Consider the following 27,968-nt stretch of genomic DNA (forward strand, 5'->3'; position numbering starts at 1 on the left):
AGGCTGAGGCAGGAGAATCACTTGAGCCCAGGTGGCGGAGGTTGCAGTGAGCTGAGATTGTGCCACTGCACTCCAGTCTGGGCAACAGAGTGAGACTCTGTCTCAATTTAAAAAAAAAAAAAAGAAAAGAAAAAAGAAAAAGCAGCCAGTCATAAAAGGCCACATATTGTGTGATTCCATTTATATGAAATGACCATAGTAGGTGAATCCATAGAGACGTAAAGTAAATCGTGGTTTCAGGGAGTGGAAGGATGGGGAGTGAATGCTAACGGACACAGGGTTTATTTTGGGGGTGATGAGAATGTTCTGAAATTAGATATTGGTAACGGTTGCACAACTCTATGTACTAAAAACCACTGAATTGAGAGAGGTGAATTTGACGGTATGTGAATTATGTATATTGATAAAAAGAAAGCACTCAGGCTGGGTGCGATGGCTCACGCCTGTAATCCCAGCACTTTGGGAGGCCGAGGTGGGCGAATTATGAGGTCAGGAGTTGGAGACCAGCCTGGCCAACATAGTGAAAACACGTCTCTGCTAAAAATACAAAAAATTAGCTGGGCGTAGTGGCGGGCGCCTGTAATCCCAGCCAGTCGGGAGGCTGAGGCAGGAGAATCGCTTGAACCCAGGAGGCAGAGGTTGCAGTGAGACGGGATTGCGCCACTGCACTCCAGCCTGGCTAAAGAGTGAGAATTGGTCTCAACAAAAAAAAAAAAAAAAAAAAAGAGAAAAGAAAAGAAAAAAATAAAGCACTCTACATAAATATTTCTTTGAGTTACTATTGTTAGTTAATGACTCCATGTAAAATATGTCCTGTTTAATAATGTGCCATTCTGAAAAGAAAGTTATTCAATTCTTGCCTTAATGCAAACTTGAGAATGTAATGGGGAGAGTGGAAGGCTGGACTTGTGGGGCCCCAAACCTTTTCTCAAGGGTCTCCTTGGCCTAAATTCAACAGCTCCTCACTGCAGACCCAAGCTCTTTTGCTTGTCCACAGCCACAGCTCCATAAAATGCCGAGCAGTGTCTTCTGCTGGAGAATTTACATTTTCCCCGGGGGTTTTAGGAAACAAGAGGGAAGGGTTTCTAGAGCTGAGGGTGACTCGAGTATTGCAGCACACTGGCTGGAGAAGAGGGCTTTGGATGCATGACTCTCCAATTCCCAAAAACAGCACCCCCAGCCGCCATCCCCCGCCCCCTGCCCCGGCACCAGCTCAGGTGACATGTACACCTGCCAGAGCGCAATGATGGGTGTTTGGCTCTTGTTTCTGCTTTAAGTTCTTTTCAAGGGGCCAGGACTCTAGCTGCATGGTTGTGCAGGGAACTATGCACCAAAAGCAAGTGAACAAGTTTGAATAGTAGGAGTTATGTGGATTGACTGCTTACCAGTGTCAGGTACCACCGCAAGAAATTTGCACACTTTATCCTGTGTAATCCTCCCCCTGGGTCTGGTGAGTAGGCACTATTCTTACCCCTGGAAGGCAGAACTACTGTTATGCCATCACTTGCTCAGTTGTTGCAGTAAAGTCAGCTTTGAAAAGTTGCAACCGGCCGGGCACGGTGGCTCACGCCTGTAATCCTAGCACTTTGGGAGGCTGAGGCAGGTGGATCACCTGAGGTCAGGAGTTCGAGACCAGCCTGGCCAACATGGCAAACCCTGTCTGTACTAAAAATACAAAAAAAAATTAGCCGGTCATGGTGGTGGATGCCTGTAGTCCCAGCTACTCAGGAGGCTGAGGCAGGAGAATTGTTTGAACCTGGCGGGTGGAGGTTGCAGTGAGCCGAGATCATGTTACTTCACTCCAGCCTGGGCGAAAGAGTGAGACACCATCTCAAAAAAAAAAAAAAAAAAAAAAAAAAAGACAAAAAAAGTTGCATCCATAATGGTTTGGTTTCTAAATCTGTGTTAGACTGCATGGGCTGCCATAACAAAATATCACAGACTGGGTGGCTTAAACAACAAAAATTCATTTTCTCACAGTTCTAGAGGCTGGAAGTCCATGATCAAGGTGCCACCGGGGTTGGTGAAGAAAGAGAGAGAGCTCTGTTGTCTTTTCCTCTCCCAATAAAGACAACAGCCCTATAGGATCAGGGCCCCACCCTTATGACCTCACTTAACCTTACTCACTTTTCTAAAGTTTCTATCTCTAATTACCCTTACACTGGTTACAGTGACAGTTTCTACTCTAATTACAGTTATACTCAACCTATGAATTTTGAGGGGAAACAATTCGGTCCATAACACATTCAAAATAAAGATCCTTTTGGTATCTAAATTTGCATTAATCATATGGTATGCTTTATTTATTTAAAAGGTCCTTACAATTTTGTAAGATTCAGGCCCTTTGAAATCTGGATCCATCCCTGAATATTCTCATTTTAGAGAGGAGGACACTAAAGCCTAGAGAGAAGTAATTTGCTCTCGGCAATACCACCAGTGAGTGGAGGATCAGGCCCGAAGATGCTCAGTGTGTTTGACCCTAAACCCTCGCTACTCAAAGTGTGCTCCCTGGGCCAGCAGTCTCCACTTCCCTGGGAGCTTGTTAGAAATGTAGACTCTCAGGTGCCAGCTGGACTCGCTGCATCATGAACTAAATCTTAATAACATCCCAAGAAGTATCCATGTTTACGAAGCCCTGCTTTAAACTGGACTGCTTCCACCTGTGTCTTTGATGTGCTTTCTTCCTTTCGTTTTCCTTCCAGAAAGAGCAGCTGGTGTGACTGCAGGCATCCACCTCACATCATGGAGAGCTGAGTGTACGCCGATGGGGGCTGTTGAAACCCCATTTGTGCCTGGGAGGAGAGGTAGGAGCAAAGGAGGATGGGGTTAGACCAAGGAGAGAATGTCCTTCAAGTAGCCTTACACCCTGGTCTCAGGGCAGCTTCTACTGCTTGGGGCAAGAGCTGATGCCACTGTAATCCAGAGCTATAGCCAAGGGCACCTGTTACAGCCCATACCAGGACACAAGCATGGTGTCCTGGGACAAAGAGCAGCACTCAGCCATGCTCTGTGGATGAAGGGGCAAAGGTTCTGCTTTCATGCATGTGGGAAGGCAAATCATGGAGAGCTGCGGTCTTGCTGCATCTTCTGTAACTCCCTGTTCAGTGACTTTACAACACCATAGCTTGAAATCTGCCAAGGTGTGTTTACGCTACAAAAACTGGCAAATGCTACAAATAAGGGCCCTTTTTTAAAAAATTTAAAAATGCCATTTTTAAGCATTTATCAGCACATCCCTGGATGTTTGGCACACTATAAAATATAGATGATTTAGTGATGGTCAACATCTGAAAAAGTGGCTGGGTGTGGTTGCTCATGCCTGTAATCCCAGCACTTTGGGAGGCCGAGGTGGGCAGATCACTTGAGGTCAGGAGTTTGAGATCAGCCTGGCCAACAGGGTGAAACCCTGTCTGTAATAAAAATACAAAAAATTAGCTGGGCGTGGTGGCAGGCGCCTGTAATCCTGGCTACTTGAGAGGCTGAGGCAGGAGAATCACTTGAACATGAGAGGCAGAGGTTGCAGTGAGCCGAGATTGCGCCATCGCACTCCAGCCTGGGCAACAGAGCAACTCCCTCTCAAAAAAAAAAAAAAAAAAAAAAAGTGACAGTTTTAATAAGGACATTTAAAAGCACGTGCAGGAAAGAGTCCACAAAGAACACCTTTCCCCTTCAGTTTCCCTAGCATGTGATTGTGCCATTTGCTCTGCTGAAGGTCGGTAAGCACAGGAAGGAGTGCGTTCTGCTCAGTGACAAGTGGTAGACTGATCTTGGTGACCCATCCTCTGCAAGGCCCTGCTCAGCCCTTTGCTTTCAGACCATCACCTATTCCTTTTTCTCACTGTCTGTCTGGAAGAGCTCAGCCCTGCCTGTTACTGATTTCCTTGCCTAGCCCTCCCTATGAGGTGGCCACATCCACACCACAGACAAAGGCTGGCGTACAGTAGATGCTCAAAAATATCTGTTTAACTATACAATTTTGGAAAACAACTCCCCGCAGTTGCATCTCTTGAGGCCCTTATCAGTCAGGGAAGTATGGGTGGCAATATGCACAGACTCTGGGTCCCAGGCCCCGCCTGCCCCCCAGGCTCTGTGCCCCTCCCCACACTTGACACAAGTGATTGGCAGTCCTGGCCCATTTAGACTGCAGGCCCTGGGCCACAGCGTGCAGCTCCTCCCTCTGGCAGCAAGTCTGACCCTTACTCTCTGTCTCATCGTGACAGCTCTAACCAGGCTTAACCCTCCACCTCATTTCTGGAAACTGGTCCCTGTTGGGTTTCTGAGTAGATGTTTGGGGGCCTTCCAAGGATCTGAGGTTGTCCAGGCCTAGGGTCACCTGGGCCTTCTTCCTAGAAGAGCAAGTTGCATCTCGGCCTGGAGGTGGCATGTCCCCTCCTTCTCATTGTTTTCCTGGATGTTGAGGAGCTCTCTGCTTCGAGCTTCCTGTTGCCATCTGTGCTTAGCATCTGAGACACTGGGTCACTCCGGGCTTCTTTTGCCCCATGTCCCCACCATACTTCCTCTTGCTGCCTCTGCCAGGTGCTTGGAGTATGTGTCACCTATGAGGTGGACTTCTCCTTGGGGATTTCAATGGGGTCTGGCTCACAGTGCCTAGTCTAGTTTTCAACTCTGGCCCCTCCTGGGCAGCCCTTCCCATGGTGGTGTCCAGAGTAAGGAGGGGCTCCCCAGATTTTGGGAGAGACTCTGTAATACCCACACCCAAGGTCCAAGAAGAGATTCATTCATTCAGTGCACCCTTTGTTTACTGAGCACTGACTCCACCTGGCTAGGCACTGCCCTAGATGCTGAGGGTGATAAATCAGACAAAGGCCCAGCACTTGCTAAGATTACATTCTAGGGAGGAGACCAATGGCAAACACATGAGCAAAATATATGTGGAACAGGATATGTATTTATGTTTTTCTATTCCATTTACATATAATGTATATATTTATAAGTTTACATAAATACAAATTTTATGCATTCACATAAACAACATGTTTATAAATATAACACACATTACATGTAAACATTTCTTTATAAACTTACATTTAAATATAAACACACACACACATATATATACACACATACACACACACACACACACAGTGACAAATGCTCAGAAGAAAATTAGGACAAGGCAGCAGTCAAGAGCTTGAGTGACAGCTGCCTTTGTTTTGTATTTTGAGACAGGATCTCACTCCATTGTCCAGCCTGCCCCCCTCTCGCCGCCCCCCTGTAGCTGGGACTACAGGTGTGTGCCACCATGCCCCGCTAATTTTTTTATTTTGTAGAAAGTTCTCCTATGTTGCACAGGCTGGTCTCCAACTCCTGGGCTCAAGTGCTCCTCCGGCCTTGGCCTCCCTGAGTGCTGGGGTTACAGGTGTAAGCCACTGTGCTCCGCAGGGTGCTTTTAGACAGAGAGGCCAGGAAAGGCTCCTTGGGGAGACCACGGGATGAGAAGGAGCAGGAAGAGCACTGCGGAGCAGCATCCCAGCCAGAGGCCCTGAGCCGGGAAAGCGCTCCACTCATGGGACTTAGGAAACTTTCTAGGTGGGAGCTAGGGAGCACCCAAGATCTGCCAGCCACGGGTAAGGACTCACATTTTGCATATAGACTAGTCTGCCCCGCCTTCAGTTAATGAGAAAGCAGGGGATCAGAGGGAGGAAGGTTCCGCAGGCCTCCGGATGCCTTATCCAATGACAAGATCGCAAGGGGAGTATCACCCCCAACGCTGATCAGGCTCGCTCGATCTGGCCTCTTGTTAGTCTTTTATTCGAGTCATTGAAACCATATGAAACTGCCACTTTCATAGGTCAGCCCATCATACCAACCAAGATCTTAGAAAGTGGAGGTGAAGTTCGGCAGACAACGGACCTCTGGCTGACTTGCTCTGGGCCCCGGCGTGGCCGGTAGGACCTGCATATCTGCCCGCCAGCCCGCACTGGAGTGGCAGGGTTGTGCCACAGTAGCGCCCAGTGAATCAGGTTGGCAAACTTAAGCATGCATTCACCTAGAGCGAGTGAGTTGTTAGCAAAGCGAGGCCGCGCTCCAGCCCGCACTGTTTCTGATTCCGTGGGACCCGGTGGGCCCCTCAAATCTGCATTTCTAACAAGTTCCCAGGTGTTGCTGACGTTCCCAGGTGTTGCTGACGCTCCCAGTCCGGACTCCCACTTTGCGACCCTACGCACTAGACATTTGCTGCACGGATAAAGGTCAGAGAGCGGTGCCGGACACTCACTTCTCACCCTCCAACGTCAGTCCTCCCGCGCTGGTCCGCCCACCTCGCCCTCGCACGGCCTCCAGGCTCCAGGTGGTTCCCCTCCCCAAGCTCCGCCAGGGAGGCGCCGGCCTCGGGATCCCCACTCCGCCCAGAGAGGGGCGCGCTGCCCCCGGGGATGGAGGAGCACGGGGAGAAGCCCTCTGCCGCAGCCACGGGTGTAGGTGCAGGGCCCAGGTGCCGGAAGATTCCTTCCCCGGACGCTCGCCGCCGGCCCAGTTGGGGCTCTGAGCAGGCGGGGCGGGGCGGGGGCGGTGCTCCAGTGGGCGCGGCGGAGCCAGCCGTGGCGGGGGCGCGGCGCACCTTGCTGCCGGCGCCCCCGCCCCGCGCTGCCGCCAGCCCCTCCCCTCGCTCCCGGCGCCCCCGCCCGCCAGAGACGGTTCCAGCCCCTTCCGTCCGCCCAGCTCCGCCGCTGTCCTCCGCCGGCCCGCGTGGGAGGACGATGGGTCAGCGCGGAAAAAGTGAATGAGGGCGGCAGCGGTGGCGGCGGCAGCCAGCGCCTGACTCGGCGGGCCCCGAGCACCGCCCGCACCCCGGCCCCCGGCACCATGGACGCGCCACGCGCCTCGGCGGCCAAGCCCCCGACTGGGTAAGCGGCCCCGCGGTCGGGCGGGGTGGAGCGGAGGCTTCCCTGGGCTCGGACGCCCGCGTCCGCACCGCGCGCTCCTGGGCAGGGCTCCCCCTCTGCTGCCCCAGCGGGTGCTGGTGGTAGTGGTGGAGCAGGTGGTGCGGTGCTGGTGTTGGGTGCTGGTGCGTGCTGTGTACTTTGGGCGCCCGGGTCGTTGCCCAGGTAACCGTGTCGGGCAGGGGCCGGAGCGCACTTTTCGCGCCGGGTGGTTTGTTTGCAAGCGTCCTTATGGGGGTCCCCGCCAGCACAGCCCCCACTCAGCTCCGCGCTTTCCTCAGGCTCCCCAAGTGTTTGCCGCAGGGGTGGAGCGGGGAGCGAGAGGACGCCCGGCCTTTGACTCCGGCCTCGTCCCTGCGGGCTTGCCCCTGGCCGGTTCCCATCAAATCTTCCCTCTCCCGGCCGCGGCGGCAGCCCTAGAGTCGGCTCTCCCGGCAGCGTGGAGGGGAGGGCTCCTCGGCTTCGCAGCCGCCCGGGCCCCCCGTTCTCTGGAGGTGTTCGGATTGCCCGGAGGGTTTCATGGCAGCAGCTCTCTCTCCCTGCCTTTATTCCAGGGTCTCCCCTGGCAGTGGAAGGAGCGTCTTGGTGGGACCAGGCCTGAGGCGCAGACATCCGTAGCGGACCCGCGAGTCTGGGGGCCCATCCCTGTCTTCGCGATTCGGCTTCTGCCCAAACCTCTCCCTGTTTCTGTTTGCCATCCCCACACCTTGCGTGCAGGGATTACACGTCACATTCGGGATCTGACTCGCAGAAAGAGTAATTTCCTTCATACAGGACGAGTAGCCCTGCTCATTATTGAGACCCTGAGCCAGGTGCGCCGTGCCCATCCCAGCCAGCGGCGCAGGCTGGGCCGCGGGGTAGCGCGCAGTCCCGGCGGACTTTGTAGTTTTCAGCGCGGCGCGCTGGGGACCTTCGACCTCGCTCGCTCGTTCGCCTGGAGCAAATGTGTATGAGTCTTGCAAATGGAATGAGGGTTGGGGTGAGCCCTGCACCTGCTTACCGAATGGGCCCACTTTCTGCTATGGCAACTGGACTTGAAGGAGGCAGCTTTGGGGACAACAAATCTTTTTTTCTGTTACAGTTGTGTCCCACTGACTCACCCTGCCCATGTGTCCATAGGCGGGCGTGTTGCCCAAGTGTGTAAAAGACTTTCAATCGGGCTCTTTTTAAAATTTTAAAGTTTTCCTTTAATGCCAGGAAAAAGTGAGCCAGGTTAGCAAATCAAATAATCCTGAAGCTGAGGAATGTTAAAAATAAGTTTTCTTTCTCTCTCTCTCTCTCTCTCTTTTTTTTGCAGTGCACTTACTGGTGGTTATATAATTCTCTTTGAACAAACAAATTCCCCAGAAAGAAAATAAATGTGGGAAATCCTTTTTCATGGTAATAGGCATCCCAAAATAACAGGGAAATGTGAAACAGAGGTATCTTTAAATCTGTGGCTTTCATAGCCTATTAAATGAGCCTATTTAAGGACACTGAGTTATTTTGTCACTATCACCTTATAAATAAATATGAAGACAGAGAGAACATTTAAAAGGACGGCAAAACTGTATCCAAAGAGTATCTGTAAGATCCTTGAAGAGAGTCTAATGATAGAAGTGAAAGGACGTACCCTAAGATTGTGGCACCCTTTTCAGCCTGGTACGATGTAGCAAGAGGTAGGCGAGGGCTGGCCTTCTCAGTGCTTCCCAGAACTCCGATTGGCCTTCATATTTGAATGGCAAAGGAAAACTAAGGATTTTTGCTATGGAGAACATGAAATTATTATTCCTGATGCATTCAGTTCTTTCCCTCTCTCATATCCAGTGTCTAATTTACTTGTCCGAACATCTTTGTCCAAGAAATGTAGACATATTTTTAACTTCTATTGTTCTCCATTACTTTGTCATTTGTTAATACTTTCAGTGAAGAAGCATCAAGAAAATATTAATATTCTTATATTTTTTCAGACAAGAATTACGTGTTTAATAAGCAATTTTGTGTTCAAATCTGAGGAGATAAATGGTGTTAGGTCTTTGAATATTTTATATAATTTAGGTGTATGCTTGCTAATTATAAAGGTTAGATATTGCTGTGAAATTTCTGGCTTTAGTACATTATTGGTGGCAGGCAGATTCTGTTGGCTCTTCACTGAGATTACTCCTCTGTTCCCTGAGATTAAGGCAGTGTTTGCAGTGTTCTTGAGGGAAATTTGTTTTCCATCTGATTCTGCAACCGTTTATTATAAAATCAAACTTTTAGTAAGCCACTGTCTTCCCACATGATAACAAACGGATGTGGTGAAGCTGTTGCTGTTGCTGAAACTACCACTCCTCCTTGTGTTGTTTAGAAACAAGCTAGACTGGGTGCAGTGAATTAACGAGATTTCACCCTGTGGCCTACAAACGCTCTTCTAGAGGATTACTGAAGGGAGATATGTTGGTGAATGTAAACTCACTGACTCTATGTCTGGCTAAATTATTAATAGGTAGTTATTAGTTATCTTTGTGAAAAACACAAATATACGTTTTTCACTTGGATTGAAATTGTATGTTTTTTACTAGGAATTTCATTAAAACAGTGATGTATGACTTCCTTGACTCCTGGGGAAAGTGTTCTTTTAGGAAAGAGGCTGTGTGCAAAAACTAACAAGTCAGACTTGATGTGGCTTTTAGGGAGTTTTAGAGCTCAGTTGAAGTATAAGAATTGACAATACTCAGAACACAGATAAAGGCAAATTGCCTTTTGGTGAGGTTTTGAAGTACATTTAACTCCATACTTTATCTGTTTACTTTGCATTTGTCTGAATATTTATGGGAGCCATCCCAGTAGTCGGCTGTTACAGAACACAGGGCTAAATTTCCCATTGGACCCTCTATTAATAAAGGACAGAAGAAGGCTTGCTGTTTGGCAGGACCATGCTTAATTTTTTTTTTCTATGGAGCAAAGACATGTTTCTGTAGAATACAATAATCTCCAATGACGTGAAATGTCAAAACAGCTGGTGCGTTTGATCAATAGCTGTATTCAAGCAGTTTGCTCATGTAAAAATCAGTGGAAGTTTTGCTCATCAGTTTCGTCAAAATGTGAACCTCATGTAAACATAGTTGTTATTCATTTCTTTGCATAAATTTATATTTATTTAATCAAGTTATTAGAACCAGAAGAAATTTTAAAAAATTAATCGAAGTGGGTAACTTGAGCTACTCTAGTCCTGTTGGTGCCACACATAGTATTAAGTGTAGAAGGCCTGTGACTCTTGATAGTGACATGGGGCAGCCACAGTGACATTTTGTATTAAACCCTCATAAGCATGCAGCTATTAAGGAAATATTAACTCTACACCATAATAGGAAGCTTAGGTTTCTAGGCTTTTGGCTAACATGTTAGAGAAAGTGTTTACATTCTTTCAAATGAGAGCATGTATAATGAACTGTTACATAAAACTTTTCCTGTTACATTTGAGCAATATTTTTAAAAGATATTACTTTTGAGCTACTCTTTATTTTGGCAATTCATTTAAGAAAGTAAAAGTTAAGGATTGCTTGATGTAATGTGGAGAGTAGGCCTAGGAATTTTAATGTTTTGTAATTAAAATATTTACTAATAAATTAGAAGAGTTGGACATTTCTGTGTTGCAATATCACATAGTCTCAGAGCATTTTTATCATTTCTCAGTGGTTCTATAAAGGGGATAGAACTGAAGTATGATTAAAATTTGTTACAAAGGTATTTGTTAAGTGTTGCGTCTCTCCTGCCCCCAGGAACTTTTGCCTGCAGTCCCTCCTGTGTTTTCTCGTGACCTCCAGTTCACAAGTGGAGTGGATTATTATTGGGTGGGACCTTGACCCAGGCAGAGCAACAGCCCCCACGTATATGCAGGCCTGGATTCTGTGGACTTCTTAATTTGGGATCCTGGGAATGAAGTCATAATCTGTGTTCACGCAAGTGCTCCCGTAATTATTAAGAAAACAATGATTATAGGATGCATCTATACACCATAATAAGTAGTTTAGGTTTCTAGGCCTTTTGTGCTTTGTTATAAATTTATGATTAAATTTGATTTTGTAATCTACAGTTTTGAAAAGTAAGCATAAATATTTGATACCAAAGTAGTATTAATATTTAGATCAAGGACATACAAATCTGAAATATGCTAACTCTTGGTTCTGATTTAGACTTGAACTTTGTAAATATACTAACAGAGAGTTCCTATATTTATTTATTTTTTTGGTGGGGGGACATAATCTCACCACGTCACCCAGGCTAGAGTGCAATGGTACGATCTCAGCTCACTGCAACCTCCGCCTCCTGGGTTCAAGTGATTCTCCTGCCTCAGCCTCTGGAGTAGCTGGGATTACAGGTACGTGCCACCACACCCAGCTAATTTTTGTATTTTTTTTTTTAATAGAGACGGGGTTTCACCATGTTGGCCAGGCTGGTCTTGAACTCCTGACCTCGTTATCCGCCCGCCTCGGTCTCCCAAAGTGCTGGGATTACAGGTGTGAGCCACTGCAGCCGGCTGAGGTCCTGTATTTATTATATGGTGTTTTCTTACATTTCTTCATTCTCTTTCCATCCACATTTAATTATGAAGGTTTTATGTGTTAGTTAATTTTAATTATGTGTTTTTTTTTTCAGTTACCTTATACTATAGCTGAAAAAAAGTTGATATTTCATGACCCACTGAAAGCTTTTACATATCTTCATCTTTGTACTTTTTCTTTCTTTAAAATACTGTACTTGATATTGGTTTATATTACTACATAGAGATGTATTGATAATATGCCTTTTTATACTTTTATGATTTTCATTTATTTGAGTTGTAAATTTTAGTTTCCACCTCCCCCATTTTATACTTTGCTTTCTCGCTGCCACCTTGTCACTTGAGTGTTTCTGGATTTTTCAGGGCCACTCCCTGGCTTTCTGCCCCTGAATTGATGGGTAACCTATGTCACTTTTCTTTCAGGGTTCCATAATTCCTTATTTTTCATCTGTCTCTTCCTGGAATAGAATTAAAACTTTTTTGCCTCATGTATACTTTATATGATTTTAGTTGCTTCTTGCAAAGTTAAGGATGGTCAATACTTTCAAGACCTAGTGCTATTTATTCTAGACTAGAGTTTGCTGTCTCCTCTGGTGCGACAATAGACAATGGATCTCCAACAGTGTGTGTATTTCCTGATGCCTGTCTCAGGGCCATCCCTGTGCTTCTGAGCCAGGCCTTCCGGAGAAGGATGGCTTTCCCCAGCTGGGAGAAACTCTGTGGCCTCTTGGGGTGTTAGCACACTTCCCTCTGCTCTCCTCAGCAGGTGGCGAGCTGCTTCCTGCCAGGGCCTTGTCTTCTACAGGCCAAGTCCAATTACAGTAATCCCCAGGCTAAAAACATTTCTATTAAAAAAGAAAAAAAGCTTTTTAAGCAACTATCAGAGTATATTTTTCTTGGATACATTTGATTAGACAGATTCCTAGACCACAAATACTTCTGTACAAATACTTTTGTAGATCCAGTTCCCACCTGCACCACACCAAGTGATACCTGTAAAAAGGGCATCAGTTGATTTAGAGAAACTAATAAAGTCCTTAACCATTAAAAAAAAGAAAAATACAACTGACCGGGCTCGGTGGCTTACGCCTGTAATCCCAGCACTTTGGGAGGCCGAGGCAGGTGGATCACGAGGTCAAGAGATCGAGACCATCCTGGCCAAGATGGTGAAACCCCATCTCTACTAAAAATACAAAAATTAGCTGGGCGTGGTGGCATGTGCCTGTAATCGCAGCTACTTGGGAGGCTGAGGCAGGAGAATCGCTTGAACCCGGGAGGCAGAGGTTACAGTGAGCCGAGATTGTGCCACTGCACTCCATCTGATGACAGAAAGAGGCTCTGTCTCAAAAATAAAAATAAAAATAAAAAAATAAACCAAACCAAGCAAAACAAAAACAACCCTCCAAAGATAAACCAGCTAAGTCAGGCGTCCTGGCTGGTCGATCCCATCTCTTGGTCTCCCAGATGCTCCTCTAGCATTCACTGCCCAAGAACCTGAATCCTCATGGGGAGCCATTGCCTTAGAGATGCTCCCACCTCTCTCCAGACAGAGGCTGGCGAGGGCCAGACAGGGCATCCTTCCCTGATTCAGAATGCCCTCTGCTTATTTGTTAATCCTATTGACTTTCTTCTGTCAAAGGCAGACAGCAGGAGGATTAGTGGAAATAAAACTGTCTCAGGAACAAGAAGCTTTGGACCCTGGTGCCAGTTGTCCAAGGTGAAATTGCTCCTTCTCCACGCAGCCTGCAGGCCCATCCTGATGGGGCCTCTCCACACTTGCTCAGCCCAGGGCTGTCTGAGGATGCTTCTGCCAGGTGCCGGTGTTCTCCACCAGTGCTGCCAGACACAGGTGCTTCTGAACACTTGACTGGTGACTATTGCAACTAGGAGCTGAGTCTTTCACCTTTTAAAATTGTAATCCATTTAAACTTAAATAGCTGTGTGCGGCTAGTGCCAGTGGACAGTGAGGCTCCAGCCTTTGAATTTGCCACTCTTTGTTTGCCACCGCAGCTTCCCAGGCCTCACCCGGGGTCTCAGGCTTTCTTTCTTACCTTGGCCTAGAGAGCCTTCTTGCCCCTTTCCAGAGTGTCCCCTGCTCATTGTTTAAGCTGCAGCTGGGGCTCCCCCAGGGGGCCTTCTGAGAGTAGCCCTCTCACACCCCACGCCCTCCCCTGTCCAAAAACCTCCTATGGGATTATGATTGTTCCTTTACTTGCTCCTCTGACCCACTGAATTCTGAGCAGCTCCTTGGAGCCAGGACTATTGCTTTGTAAGCTTTTGTGTCATCAGTTTGTGGCCTGTGATGCACAGAACAACCCCTGCTTCCCTCTTGCTGGTGGAGGGAGTTAGATAACATGATCTTAAGACTCATGTGAGCTCTAAAATCATATGATTCAGTGTTCCCAGAATATTCTAGAGTCCTCGTTCAAAAAAACTGTTTCTTAAATTGCTGCTTAAATCTTGTTTTTGCCAGCCTGTATGAGAACAGACCGATCAACTGGCACTAACATATTTGGAACTGATGTGCTTGGACTCAGCTTGCCAGCCATGCAGCCTAGTTCGGTGCAGATTTGGGAGGTGTTAAGAGGTCTTATTTTGAGGAACATAAAGTGGTAGTGGCTTAAAGAGGAGATAATTCTCTCTCCTATCTAAAAGTCCACCTGGGGAGTCCTGGGCTCGTGTTGGGGTGCAGTGTTCCCAGAGACCTGCTGATTTTTATTTGGTGCTTGGCTGTGGCTGGTGTGCAGTCTCCATCTGTTCCAGCCTGGCCTGAGGAGGGGGAGATGCACCCCGTCCTTTCGTGCTCCACCTGCCAGCCATACAAGTCCCTTTGCTCATGTCCCCTTGGCCCAACCATAATCACATGGTCCTTAGAAGGGCAGCTTGGAGGCAGGAGGAACAGAGATCTTAGCCATCGTGATTGCATTTATGACTCCTGTGAGGGCTGGGGGAATGTAGGTGTTAAAGTGTGCAGATGGCTATGTGGCTCCTCTTCCCCCGGCTGGGGTCTTGGGAAGGGGTGCCCCTGACAGTTTCTGGTCTTTCTGAAAAACGTCCTTAGTTTGCTGTGACACACACCCACGTCCTGTAGAGCTCTGACCTACAAAGCCCATGCTTTCCAGACATCTAAGGGGAGGAAGTGACGTTTAGACTGTAATCTTAAAGGCCAGTGGTAAACAGGACTTTGCATCTGCAACACATCAGGGTGCTGACGTCCTTTGCTTTTTATGATGTCTCTGTTCTCCTTGTCCATGCTACAGCCAGCCGCTTCCACTTAATCATAGTGGGCACCATCCTGGAGGAGTGGGGGAAAGAGGATCCCCCAGCCCCAGCCATTAGGGTGGTTGCACCTGGGAAAGTCAGAGCTTCCTGCTGGTTTGGAGGAGGTAGGCAAGTTGGAGAGAGTCCTTGTTAGAATGAGGAGCATTGGCAAAGCATTGTCTTATAAGTGCTCTGTGTGACTTAAGGACTCATAGAGCTGGAAGAGGAGAAATACCGAATGGATTAACTTTGTGATTACATGTGGATGGCTTGAGCAGTTAAGTAGCAAACTAAGGCTAAGGAACTTAATGGGAAAACCAGCTGTGTGTGTGAGTGTATGTGTGAGTGTGTGTGTGTCTGTCTGTGTGAGAGTGGGCGTGAAGTTAAAGCTAACTTCCAGCACTTGGCAAAGCAGCAGATTACCAAATCAGTTCTGGCAGTTTTCAAACTTAATGGCTTGGGAGTTGTATTTAAAAATAGTCTTGGGTAGGAGTGTTAATGCAGCCGAAGTGTATACTTTTGTTCATGTGGCTAATTTTTTAGTCTCTAAATACAGTTTGGTTGGCTAGAACCCTCTTAATTAAGTGCAAAATCCACTAGTGTTCAATGCACAAACCGTTAGGCTGGAGGGAGACTGATCGACAGCAGCCAGAGTCTAAACATTTGCCATGCGGGGCAGGTCCTTGCCAGGCTTTCCCGTCCACCCACCTGTCCATCTGTCTTGTTGTCTGTAGCTACCAGGTAGAATTGGTTTTGGGTGGAACTGAAAACTTTATTCCTCCTACTCCTGCCTGAACCACTTACTACATTACATGATAATGGTTATCTGCGCTCTAACAACATCACACGTAGGAACAGTGAATTGCAGATCTCTCCCAAGAGCCAAGCCGCCCAATTGGATTTAAAAAGTGTGAATTGGGGTGATGAAGTCTGAATGTTTCTCATGCTGTGACAACCCTCTAAATCGCTGTACTTTACCACTTCTCAGAAATATTTGATTGGTTTCAACGGCACAAGCCATAATCAAAGCCTGTGTTCTGAATGCAGTTGATTTGTGAATTTCACAATTAACAGAAAAGTAAGGAAAACTAGTTTGGGAGCTAGACTAAACTGAAAAATATTTCAGTTTGGAATATTTCCTCATTATTTGTCCATTTCTTTTTACTTACCATCATGTTTCACATTTTTAGAATGACAGATTTTTCTAAAGGAGGACACACAAAAATGTTCTTTATAAGGACTTGCCTTATTTCGTCATTAGAACCACTTACCTGCTGCCATTGTCTAGCTGACAGAGATAGGAGATGGCCAGAGCCTGCTCCTTGTGCATGGGAGGTCTGGCTCTCCCATCAGGGCCTCTGATGTTGGTAGGACAGTGCTGCCCTCTCTGTTTTTTGTTTTTGTTTTTGTTTTGAGATGGAGTCTTGCTCTGGCACCCAGGCTGGAGTGCAGTGGCGTGATCTCGGCTCACTGCAACCTCTACCTCTTAGGTTCAAGCAATTCTCCTGCCTCAGCCTCCTGAGTAGCTGGGATCAGAGGCCTGTGCCATCACGCCTGGCTAATTTTTTTTGTATTTTTAGTAGAAACGGGGTTTCACCATATTGGTCAGGCTGGTCTTGAACTCCTGACTTCAAGTGATCCACCCGCCTTGGCCTCCCAAAGCACTGGGATTACGGGCCTGAGCCACCGCACCCGGCCTGTCCTCTTGGTTTTGTAGGTGAGATTGCCATGTGACTCTGAAGTCTCTTGTCAGTGTCCACGTCCTCATCCTTTGCCACTCTGCTACGCCACGTTGAATCACGGAACTCATTTCCAAAGCTGCTTTATGAAAGCTACTGCCCTGGCTCCCTGCAGGGTGAAGGAGGATGTTGCTCTGCTCTATTTCTGAAGCCCTGGAGTGTCTCAGCAGCATTTTGCCATGAAAAGCCAGTCTGCCTGCAGACATCCTTATGACTTATTCCTGGTATAGGAGCCTCATGATTACCTGTTTGATTGTGACAGAACTCATGCTTTTCTAGGACGTGCGACTCCTGAGACTCCTAGGTGGGATTTTACTTTTTCAAAGAAACACGTAGTGTGTGATAGGAGAGGACCAAACTTAGCTGTTGTTGAGCACAGAGCAGTTACGAATTAGTGTAAGGAGTCGAATCCAGACTCCCCCTCCTCAAAGCAAGATGTTCTGCCTGATACTAGCTGATGAATTAATAAACATTGAAAAGCCTTCCCTTTTGTACTGGACGTTGGCCCAGCTCAGTGTCTTGGGCTGATAAATTTAATGAAAACACAGAGCTCTGCTCTGTTCAATAAATGAGCTTCCTTCAAAGTAGAAGCTACACAGAACCCAGACCCACAAATTCGCTAATTGTGTTTTCTTTGGGTAACTTTATACAGCCCTTTCTCCAAGCTGCAAGAGCCTCAGTAATGAGCTGGGTGATACTTTTAGGGCCTCTTCTCAGCAGGTGAGTGGGCCTTGTTGGCCTGGGTGTGCTAGGCAGTATTGGGGCGTCTAGAGGCCAACACCGTCCAGCAGGGATGAGCTGAGCACGGGGAGAAAATAGCCCTGGTGTGTGGCACTTCCAAGCCGCCTCGAGGTTCATGGTGCCTAGTGTCACTGTGCTCCTGGGGCCCCACTCATCGGCATTAGAGCTCACACCTCAAGACACTCGGGAAGCAAGGGCCATCTTCATTCATCAAGTACAATGTTCCCCCCAACCCCCGCCCCGAGACAGAATCTTGCTGGAGTGCGGTGATGCGATCTCAGCTTACTGCAACCTCCATCTCCTGGGTTCAAGCAATTCTTCTGCCTCAGCCTCCCGAGTAGCTGGCATTACAGGCACGTGTCACCATGGCTGGCTAATTTTTTTTTGTATTTTAGTAGAGACGGGGCTCCACCATGTTGGCTGGGCTGGTCTCGAACTCCTGACCTCAAGTGATCCACCTGCCTTGGCCTCCCAAAGTGCTGGGATTACAGGCATGAGCCATCGTGCCCGGCCATGATCGAGTACGGTATTTTAAGTGCATACGTGGTACCTGGTTTAGGGGCTTTTTAGTGCTGTGAATGAGCTGTGTGTTCTTGGCTCTCCTGGGGCCTATGCAAGCAGAATGTCCCTCAGTCTATTTTTTTTAACTCAGTTTTAGTCACTTTCACAAAAGTAATTTATCCTTCTTATGATGTTTCACTTACCTGTGCAGAATCCTCCTTCTGTTAGAACTGATTGTTCTAAATGACATGCACCAAGTTGGAAGATTATACCTTTTGTCTCTTTATTTTAACTGTTGATCTGTGGAAAATACTGCTTTTTAGATGAAGTATCTAGATGGCAACCTCAGAGGAAAATTATATGTTAGAAATGTTTTCTTGATGTTTACTTTTCATTTTCCGAGTTTAAAATTATACAGTATTCTTACAGTCAGGGATAAGATTGGCCGCAGAGCCTGATGGGAGGTAATGCATGGCTTGTGTTTACACTGGGCTGGCTTTCATGATTTACCCATGTGTCTGGGAAGGGGATGCACTTCATTTGTGTAACATTTTTTACTTAGGGCGGTGTTTTTATAATGCTAAATATTTATTGTCATGAAAAGGTGTTGTTATTTATTTTAAACAAAGAAAGTGACATATAATTGAAACCGATTTTCCACAAGGCTCAGCTCGTGTCCCTCTTTGTTGTGTCACAGTGACATAGGGACCAGCCCTTGTACTACCTAGTGGTGCTGGCATTTGGAGGGGCGGGGGCTGTGCTCTGGGGAGCATAGCTGGTTTGCCGCTCTCTGAAAACTTCTTGGTGAGGGTGTCCACCTACAGAACGTGAGTGGAAGGACAAGGCCCGCACATCCGCCCTCCCCCTGAAAGCTGTGTCACTCCGAGGGACTGTTTAGCCTCCTCATCCCTCATGACTAAGGCGGAGATGACTGGATTGCAGGGTTTTATGAGATGATTAGAGACCAGTAGTAACAGCATCAGTGGAGGGCCTGTCACGGGACAGTTCCTATTTTTTTTTCAATTATTTTTTCATTATAAAATATTGTTATTTTCCCATTATTATTTTTCTGCCAGTATTCCATCATTCTGGACCAAGAACATATAATAGATGTGAAACTCTGTCCTGACACCTGTTTTTACAAAGACTTGCACTGCCTTTCCAGTAGGAAATATTACTGCTACCATTCTGTTTTCTTATGGTAGAAATGCGGTCAATGCCACCTTGATAGGAAACTAATGATTCTAATGATCAGAAGGGATCTGTTGGTTTAGAACAGAAAAATAACACTAGAAATACAATAAAAATCATAGGTTGTATTCATAAATTGTTTTTCAGTGGATGTTGTAAACACAGATTTGTACCAGGACCAGGTGGGTCACACCGATGAGGAAGTCATGGGCTGGACAGGGTGGGTTGGGAACTGTGGGGAGAATGAATGGTGACTCCCGTCCCACTGGAAGAGCTTTGTTAGAAGGCTGGACCCGCCTGTGACCTCTGCCTCACCACTTCTAAATAGAGGTCATTGTGCTTTGCCCTTTGTTTTGCTCTCCTAGCAGTTCTTGGATGTTGTGAGGGCGAGACCACGATTCCTCCGTCATGCAGGTGTGGCTGCCTCTTTCACACCATCACTTTCCAAGCTGACCTTGGTGCTGGTGACAACCTGGGACTGGATTCTGGCCTCCTGACTATTGGACCAGTGAGTGGTTTTTGGGGGAGCACTAGTGTCTGGGGACTTCCCTCTGAACTTCAGGGTGCCGCCAGCATTAGTCCATGATAGTGGACTTTACCCATTAAAAATAATATAAAAATAAATGTCTGAGTTTAGTGTTGGTGTGTATGCAGTCAGCAGCCTGTCCCATATGTTCTGTCGGTGGCTCTGCAGACCATTCAGAGAAAAATAACAACATCGTCTGACCACCTTTAGAAATGATGTTTGGATATTAGATAAAATCCTCAGCCAGTCTGTAGACCCACTGGGAAAAGTATAAGGAAAGGATCCATACAGAACAGATCAGAATACATTTGTACCTTCCCTGTTTGGAGTTGGATCAGCAGATAAGCTGAATTTTGATACATGTCTGTGTTTGTCACATGTAACACCTAAGAGCTTGGTAAAAATCCCTCTCCCAGGCACATTAACTTATATAAATAAATAGGTGCTCTTGAACACCAGTTGCTTTGACACACTTCCTTGTGGAGTGAGTATGTTTTTGCTAGGGGAAAGTAATGACAAGTGATGCCTCTGTTTCTGTGGCTCCCTCCATCCTGGAGGGCTGGGGATGCCACCCCGTCACCTCTCACCTCCAGTGGAGCCGTCTCTGCATGCATGGTCAAGTCAGGTGTGCACAGAGACGGGATTGCTGGTTTCGTATTTTTGTTTGTTTGTACAGATGGGTTTTGCTGGTTTTGAACTCCTGAGTCAGGCAATCTGGCCGCCTTGGCCTCCCAGAGGGCTGGGATTACAGATGTGAGCCACCACGCCCGGCCCGGGATTGCCGGTTTTGGATGGTGGGCTTTCCCGTCCACATTGGATTAGGTTTTGTGTCCCCAGATTTTATAAAAGGGTATAAAGCATTTGTGTCTATCTCTGCATCCGAATGTAAAAGCATAAATGTGAAATTATGATCTATTGTATTAACTTTGTCATGAGGCTTGGGGAAACATCAATGTATTGTATTTTAAAACATTCTAATTTGTGAAGTACAGGTTTCTATTGCAGTGATAAAACAGTAGCTTGTTTCTGAGCCGGCAGCCCTGTGAGTGGGGTATTGTTGTCATAGTTTCAGCATTACGTTGGGAAGACTGAGCTGGTGATTTAGCACATGCCAAAAACTGAGTCACCGCAGCCGTTTAGTTGGGGGTGAAGGGTGAGGCGTCTGTAACACTCTCTGATAACAGTACTTGGAACCTTGTATAGCGTCATCTTTTAAAATGGTAATTTATTATCAACGAGTAAAACTGATCTCAGTTAAGTTCCAGTATTTTGAAAGCACAATTATTACCAGAATTGTGAATTATTATTTTTTTCTTAGAAACAGGGTCTTGCTGCATTGACCAGGCCAGTCTTGATCTCCTGGCCTCAAGCAATCCTCCCTGTCTTGGTTCCCCAAAGTGTTGGGATTACAGGCCTGAGCGACCACACCCAGCCCAGAATTGTGAATTTTTTTTTTTTTTTTTTTTTTTTTGAGACGGAGTTTCGCTCTTGTTGCCCAGGCTGGAGTGCAATGGCGCGATATCGGCTCACCTCCACCTCCACCTCCCAGGTTCAAGTGATTCTCCTGCCTCAGCCTCCTGAGTAGCTGGGATTACAGGCATGCACCACCACACCTGGCTAATTTTGTATTTTTAGTAGAGATAGGGTTTCTCTATGTTGGCTAGGTTGGTCTTGAACTCCCGACCTCAGGTGATCCACCTACCTTGGCCTTCCAAAGTGCTAGGATTACAGGTGTGAGCAACCGTGCCCAGTCCAGAATTGTGAATCTTTAGGAAAAAAATTAATGGTCTTATCAATTTACTTTAGCGGTAGAATTTCTTATAAAACTTAACTGCTAGGAAATGATGGTATCATTGCTTTATTTATGTGACCCCTTCCAAATTTATTATGTTGGGAGTGAGGCCAGGCCTTTGCCCTTGTTAGCCCAGCAGTCTTCACCTATTTGGTAAGCACCTCCTAGGATGGGGCCAGGCTGCGGAGACATGTAGCTCAGCGGCTGCCCTCGGGTGGGCTACGGCACTGAAGACCCATCAGAGCCAACCAAGGGAGAGGCCCCCCTGGCTCTGACTGTTCAAGGAGCTGTGCCTCTTTGAAGCTGGGAGAGGCAAAGCTACCAGGTTTTGAGCTGGGGGTTGAAAACTAGATAAAATGTGGCTGGGCAGAGAGGCAGGCGTGTACTGACCGCCAGAAATGGAAGCCCAAGGATGAAGGAATGCACAGGCGTTCCCAGCACAGTGGGACCCACAGAGTGGAGGAACCTGCAGTCCACTGGAGGGGACACTGAAGACAGCAGATGGCTTAGACGCCTGGATCTGCGCTGGAATCTGTGGCTTGGAACCACGTAGCGGTGGGCAGGCAATGTGGGGGTTTGGATTTTCTCTGGAAGAGCTAGGGGATTGGTCGGACGCCTTAAGCAGAGGAGCAGCTTGCTTGCAGATGAAGGTTGTTCTTCGAATATTAGACCGACACCCAGGTGTGAGGGAAGCCCCGGAGGAAAGAAGAGAGGGTGGGGCTCGGCATTGATGGCTGGTAGGACACCGCTCAGGCCTGAGAGACAAGGGCTTGGCCTTGCCACCCACAGTACAGCTGTGAAGGAAGGGGCAGTGCTGCTGTGTTGTGAGCTCCACGCTGAGGTACAGGTGTTGGGGGCCCAGGCAGTTCCCCATCACAGAGCTGAGAGCACGGGCTGTGAGGCTCCTGCCCAGATAGGAAGGAGGTGCTGGGCGCGGTAGTTGAAGTTCCCTCACTTACTTTTCTCTGGCGTATTAGTGCTGAGGGTGCTGCCTGCCCAGAAGAGGATAAAGGGTGAGCGTCCTCCAGAGGCTTCAGTCTCAGAAAGGAGACAGATCTGCCAGGGAGCCCCAGAGGAGGGGAGGGTAGCCCAGGGCAGCAGTGGAGGGAGCAGGGGAGGGCCCGCTTCAGAGCAGCAGCCTGCGCGGTGGGTGGTGCGTGTATCCCACCACACTCATTCCTTATCTCAGCATGCGGGGTGAGGGTGCTCTTCCCATTTTAACAGTGAGGCACGAGATAGCAACATGGTGACCAAGGGCAGCCGATGGAGCGGTTAACCCCACATCTAGACCCCGGTCACACAGCCCAGTGCACACTCCTAACCCAGTCACATGCACCTCAGATATCCCTGGAAAAGATCCCAGAGGCCCTGATGACAGTTGTGAGTCTGAGCTAGAAGTGGGGAGGGGGTGGGAAGGGTTTTTCAGGAACTGTGAATGGCAGGAACGAGTCAGGTTCTTGGGAGGGTGTGGGTATCCCAAGAGGAAGTGAGTGCGGTAGCAGGCTCTGTCCTTGGTCCTCGCAGGTGGACTGGCAGTTATCACTTCCTCTCCAGAGCTCCCTAGGGAAGGCATTCTCTCAGTTTACCCACGAGTACAATGAGCCCCAGACCGTGTTCCTGCATCACTTGGGCAGTGTTGACAGGATGCAGATCCAGGCCTGTAGGAGCAGGCAGCTCCTTCTAACATACCACATGGCTCCTTCTAACACACCACGTGGCTCTTCTAACACAACACGTGACACTCTGGGTAAGAAGGGTCCAGTCCCAGGCCAGGTATGAGAGCATTCCACGCTTTAATAACCTCTGTTTTGGCCAGGCGTGGTGGCTCACGCCTGTAATCCCAGCACTTCGGGAGGCTAAGGCAGGCAGCTCACCTGAGGTCAGGAGTTTGAGACCAGCCTGGCCAACATGGTGAAACCCCATCTCTACTAAAAATATAAAAATTAGCTGAGCGTGGTGGTGGGTGCCTGTAATCCCAGCTACTCGGGAGGCTGAGGCAGGAGAATTGCTTGAACCCAGGGACGGAGGTTGCAGTGAGCCGAGATCGCACCTCTGCACTCTAGCCTGGGCAAGACTGAGTGAGACTCTGTCTCAAAAAAACAAAACGAAACAGAAAAGCAAACCTCAGTTTTGATTCTGAAATATAAGGCAAGCATGAGCACATGTAATAGGGAAGTAAGGAAGGCACAGCGGCAGTAGACTGGGTCGTGGGGGTCAGAGATGCATGGCCTGTTTGCAGGGCCTTGAGGCCAGTGCTAGTCCAGGAGTGGTCCGTGGACTGGTCTGCAGTAAGATGAGTGCGCCACTAAGAGTGAGCGTCCGCAGACTTTCATAGCAGCTTGACGTTGTTGCAATATTTAAGTGCATGGTCATTGGTGGTGCCTCAATTAGGGTACAAGTAGGTGTCTTGTGGAGTCTTGGGTCACCTGTGGCATGGAGAGCTTTTCCTGTATTATGTTCCTCATCCCCCTGGTAGACCTGTACATAAGTGCCATTACTGTCACTTTCTTGAAGAGGAGGACGCTGAGTCTCAGAGAGGATGAGCAGCTTGCTCAGGATGACAGCCCACCCCTATAGCCATGAAGCCTTACAGCAGCCTCTCCCTTGGCACCATTTCAGCTCTTCATGTTTCGTTGTTCTCAGAGCAGGACTGCCAGCCTCTTCCTGGGCCCAAGGCTGCAGCACCCATCCTCCCTAGAGAGCGCCAAGTGGGTTTGAGGAGTGCCAGCATGCTATGGGTCAGTCCCCCTGGAGCCTGGACTCATATGCTAGGGATTATTAACCATTCAGTCCCTTTGAAACTTTAGGGAAGAAAGAGAGACAGATAGGAGAAGATAGGTAAAATCTGGATGTCTGTAGTCTCCATTGATTTACCTTCTTTTCTGTTCTAGCAATATCGAAGCAAAGTATTTGCACAAGTTCTTTGGAATATAATACTTTCTAAACAGTCAGTGCTGCACCTCCTGGGCAGACAGGCAGTGGACACTGCTGTGTGTGACTGTCACTGGCTCATGTATTCGTTAGTGTCTTAAGGATGTCCAGCCCTGGAGGAGTGTGTGTGTGTGTGTGTGTGTGTGTGTGTGTGTGTATGTGTGCTCATAGACTTGGAAGGTTGTGTGGCTCATCTTTGGGAGGTGTGCTGTGCAGCCTGTCTGGCGTAAGGGCAGAAAGATATGAGGTGCCCACCAGCAACACCTCCCCTTGGCTTTCCTGGCCTATGCCATTCATGGGTGAGGAAAGCTGTTCAGATGTTGCCTCCCTGACTCCACGAAGATTGATTGTGCTGGGGAGAGTCTGGGTGGAGAGTATCGTGGGGTAGAGGAGGAAGAGGAGAGCTGAGATATGAGAAAGGGCTTACATGCTGGGACAAGTGGATTTGACCTCAGAACTTCGATGTCATCTGTGCTCAAACAAAGCCACTGTAGGCTTGTTTACGGTTTTGGATGGTACAGTATCATGTTAGTGGTGCAGTTGTTGTTATTAACTCCTGAGGTAGGATGAGACTCGTGCAGCATGTGAAGTGACAGGGTCAACAGTGAAAATTTACACATTTGCACCATTTTGCAGCTTTCAGAGTTCCAACATCTGTGTATTCATTTGACATGACACGCTCATGAGCCTGGTGGGCAAGCATTTCTTTCCCTACTTTTCAAATGGTGAATGGGCCATGAGCTAAGTAAGAGCAATGGAGTGGCCTGCCTTGCTCACATCTGCTTTGTTGCTGGGGTGGGGGATGCCCTGTGGCCCCAGCCCACGTGTTAGGAGGTCAGAGCTCAGAAATGATGGAGAATGTCATTGCAGGAGCATGCACAGGCAGCAAGCTGCACAATTAGCCCTGAATAGCAGGCCACCTCTTAAAGCATGGCCTGATAACAAAGGTGACTGGGTTGAAGCCTGTAGGTGTAGTAGTTACCTATTGCTACAGAGCATATCTCCCTAATCTTAGCAGCTTAGCAGTGGGAATGGATTTACTGGATGGTTCTGATGAGAATTTTAGGTTGTAACTATGCTTAGAGTCATATGCAGTGGCTGGACAGTGGCCCAGTTTTTGCCAACTTTTGTCAGGATGCCTCAGCTCTTTGCTATGTGGCCTCTCCGTATGCCTGAGTGTCCTCACAGCATGGCAGCTGACTTCCTGTAGAGCATGTGATTCAAGAGGGGGTGCAAGGAGCAATTTGCAAGGCCTTTTATGACCTAGCCTTAGAAGTGATACACTGTCACTGGCTTCATACTTTGTCAGAAGCAAGTAACTAAGTCCAGCCCACACTCGGGAGGGAAATTAGGCCCCATCTTTGGAAGAGATTAGTTTGAAACATTTGTGGTCATACTTTGACCTACCATAGGGCAATATGGTCTTGATTGTCTTTTCCTAGAGCAACTCGGTTAAACTCCTAGTGAAGATGCATTAAAAACATACATCGAGTGGCCTCTGAAGAGACTTTTATAACCAAATCCCACTGATACAAACCTTTCTGATGGTTGGCTTTTTCATGTATCAAGGGCTGCATGTGGCAGTTTTCTTTATAGAAGTATGTATTGTTGTTTATATAAAGATTTTCAAGGCCAGGCATGGTGGCTCAAGCCTGTAATCCTAGCACTTTGGGAGGCTGAGGCGGGCAGATCACCTGAGGTCAGGAGTTTGAGACCAGTCTGGCCAACATGGCAAAACCCCGTCTCTACTAAAAGTACAAAACATTAGCTGGGCATGGTGGCAGGTGCCTGTAATCCCAGCTACTTGGGAGGCTGAGGCAGGAAAATTGCTTGAACCCGAGAGACGGAGGTTGCAGTGAGCTGAGATTGCACCATTGCACTCCAGCCTGCGTGACAGAGTGAGACTCCATTTCAAAAAAAAAAAAAAGATTTTCAAAATGATGAAACTTAGCTTACCATGTTAAAAACAACAACAAAAAATCTCAGGTACTGAAAAGTGACCACATGCCACAGTTGGGACAGTCCCAGTTAGCACCTGGTGTGATTCCTAATAATGCCCATTTCACTTACCACATTGCCCTGTCTGGACTATACATGTTATGATTGCTCAGCCTTGATGCTGAGTCTACCTACGTAAAGATGAGGGCGGGATTCTTCCCCGGTGGGTGTTAACCAAGGATGTGCATCCGAGTCACCGAGGAGCTTTGGAGTAGAAACATACCTCAGCTCTTTGCAGGGGGATGCTGCCTGGGCCAGCAGAGAGGGGACTCAAAAGAGGGTTTGAAGGCGCTCCCTGGTGATTCAGACGTCCAGCCTTGGCTAAAGATGATCCTTTCATTCATCATTCAGTATTACACCCAGCCATCAATTCCTTAAATGTGTATTAGTTGAGATGTTGTTCCAGTTCCCAAGGTAGCCAGCCTGGGAGTTCTATTTAGTTGAAAAGACCTGAGTACATACAGCGTGGTCGTTTTCCAGTACAAGAATTTCCTCTTCAAGAAATATGTGTTTGTAATGCACTTCATATGGTTTAACCAAGTTGCTTTGGAAAAAGGCGGTCCAGCCCAGATTGAAAGCAAGCTCTCGTGCTATACTTAGCACCTCCCTGTGAGTAGTCAGCAACATCAAAACGCCCATAAATCCTCGCAAGCAAACATCTACCATGAAACAAAAACTATTCCGTAAAATACTTTCAGAGTCATTTATCCAATTGATTTGCTGCAGTATTATTTGCCCCCCAAAAAAGTTATCTGAAGTTGTTGATCAAAAAAGAAATGAAATATTTAACTTGTGTAAAATAATGCTTTGGTAAAAAAAAACAAAAAACAAAAACCAAAGACAAAAGAATAGAAAAAGAAAGTAAAGCCAAGCTTAATTAAAAAAAAAATATTTCATGCCTTCATTTAATCAAACATCTCCCATGTTAGGACAAACTTTACATTAAAATAATATGTATATGATTGTCTCTGTGTTGTCATATTGCCCTACATATTATGAAGGTTTAAATATGAAATGATCCATTTTTCTGATGTAGGATCATTTAAAAATGGATTTAATTGGCTCATGATTTAAAAAACTAAGTATTAATTAAAATTCACCTATGTGCTGATATCGTGGGTGTCCCTGCTCTGACAGATCCAACAATAAGGAAGAGAGGACTGATTTCTAAAGTCCATTACAACAAGTGTTATCATAGAGATATGTGCAAAGTGCTTCATGAACACCCAGAAAAGAAGGAGTGGAGCAGTTAGTTCTACTTGTAGGGTGGGGCTTAGATAAGTCAGGTTTATTTTTATGGAAGGCCTTCTCAGAAAATCATTTTGCTGAAGCAGTTCTTAAATATAACACTCCTTCCAGACCTAAGCCCCAGCCAGGCCAGACAAGCTGTAAATATCCCCAAGATTAGCTTATGTAAATAGTAGCTTAGGGATTACTCAGTGAGGTTTTGTAAATTTTCATTGATCACTTAGGAGGGTAAAGAGGTATGGAGAAGTGCAGACTTCTGTGAGGCTGCCCGGATTTGAAATTTTTCGGAAAGGTTAACAAGAAAGTTGAGATTAGGTTGGCCACAAGTTCTTGGGCTTTGATGGCAGTTGTTGGACACATCATCTATAGGGACCTACAGAAGGCCAGAGGCACAGAACAGTTAATACAGAATGTGAACTGATGGCCCCGGGAGGGTGTTGTACGTATCCTTGTCTCCAGGATGTCCTGTTTGCTTTGCTGAGTATGTCCCAATCCTTGCAAAGTAGTTGCTGTCAGTGACAGTCTGAAAGGACAGGCCTGTATCAGTGACTCTGTACATATCTAGGCATTTGCAAGATTATTTCATTGGTCCCAGTTAATTGGGCAGTATTTT

At 47.2% G+C, this 27,968-nt stretch overlaps 1 protein-coding gene across 5 annotated transcripts in view; it reads left to right on the forward strand.

Annotated features, from left to right (window-relative positions):
- The first annotated feature begins 6,514 nt into the window (after positions 1-6,514).
- COBL (cordon-bleu WH2 repeat protein) overlaps positions 6,515-27,968 on the forward strand; it is a 307,991-nt gene continuing 286,537 nt past the window's right edge. For 3 of the 5 annotated variants that reach the window (XM_012496979.2, XM_030796417.1, XM_003275024.2), the window contains exon 1: positions 6,552-6,866. In XM_012496979.2, the coding sequence (XP_012352433.1) occupies positions 6,826-6,866 (41 nt within the window). In that variant the 5' untranslated portion in view covers positions 6,552-6,825. Of the gene's footprint in view, positions 6,867-27,968 lie in introns of all 5 variants that reach the window. The other 2 variants (XM_012496980.2, XM_012496981.2) reach the window with 2 other exon arrangements.

This window comes from Nomascus leucogenys, chromosome 17 (assembly GCF_006542625.1).
Source record: "Nomascus leucogenys isolate Asia chromosome 17, Asia_NLE_v1, whole genome shotgun sequence".
In the NCBI taxonomy this organism is placed as follows: Eukaryota; Metazoa; Chordata; class Mammalia; order Primates; family Hylobatidae; genus Nomascus; species Nomascus leucogenys.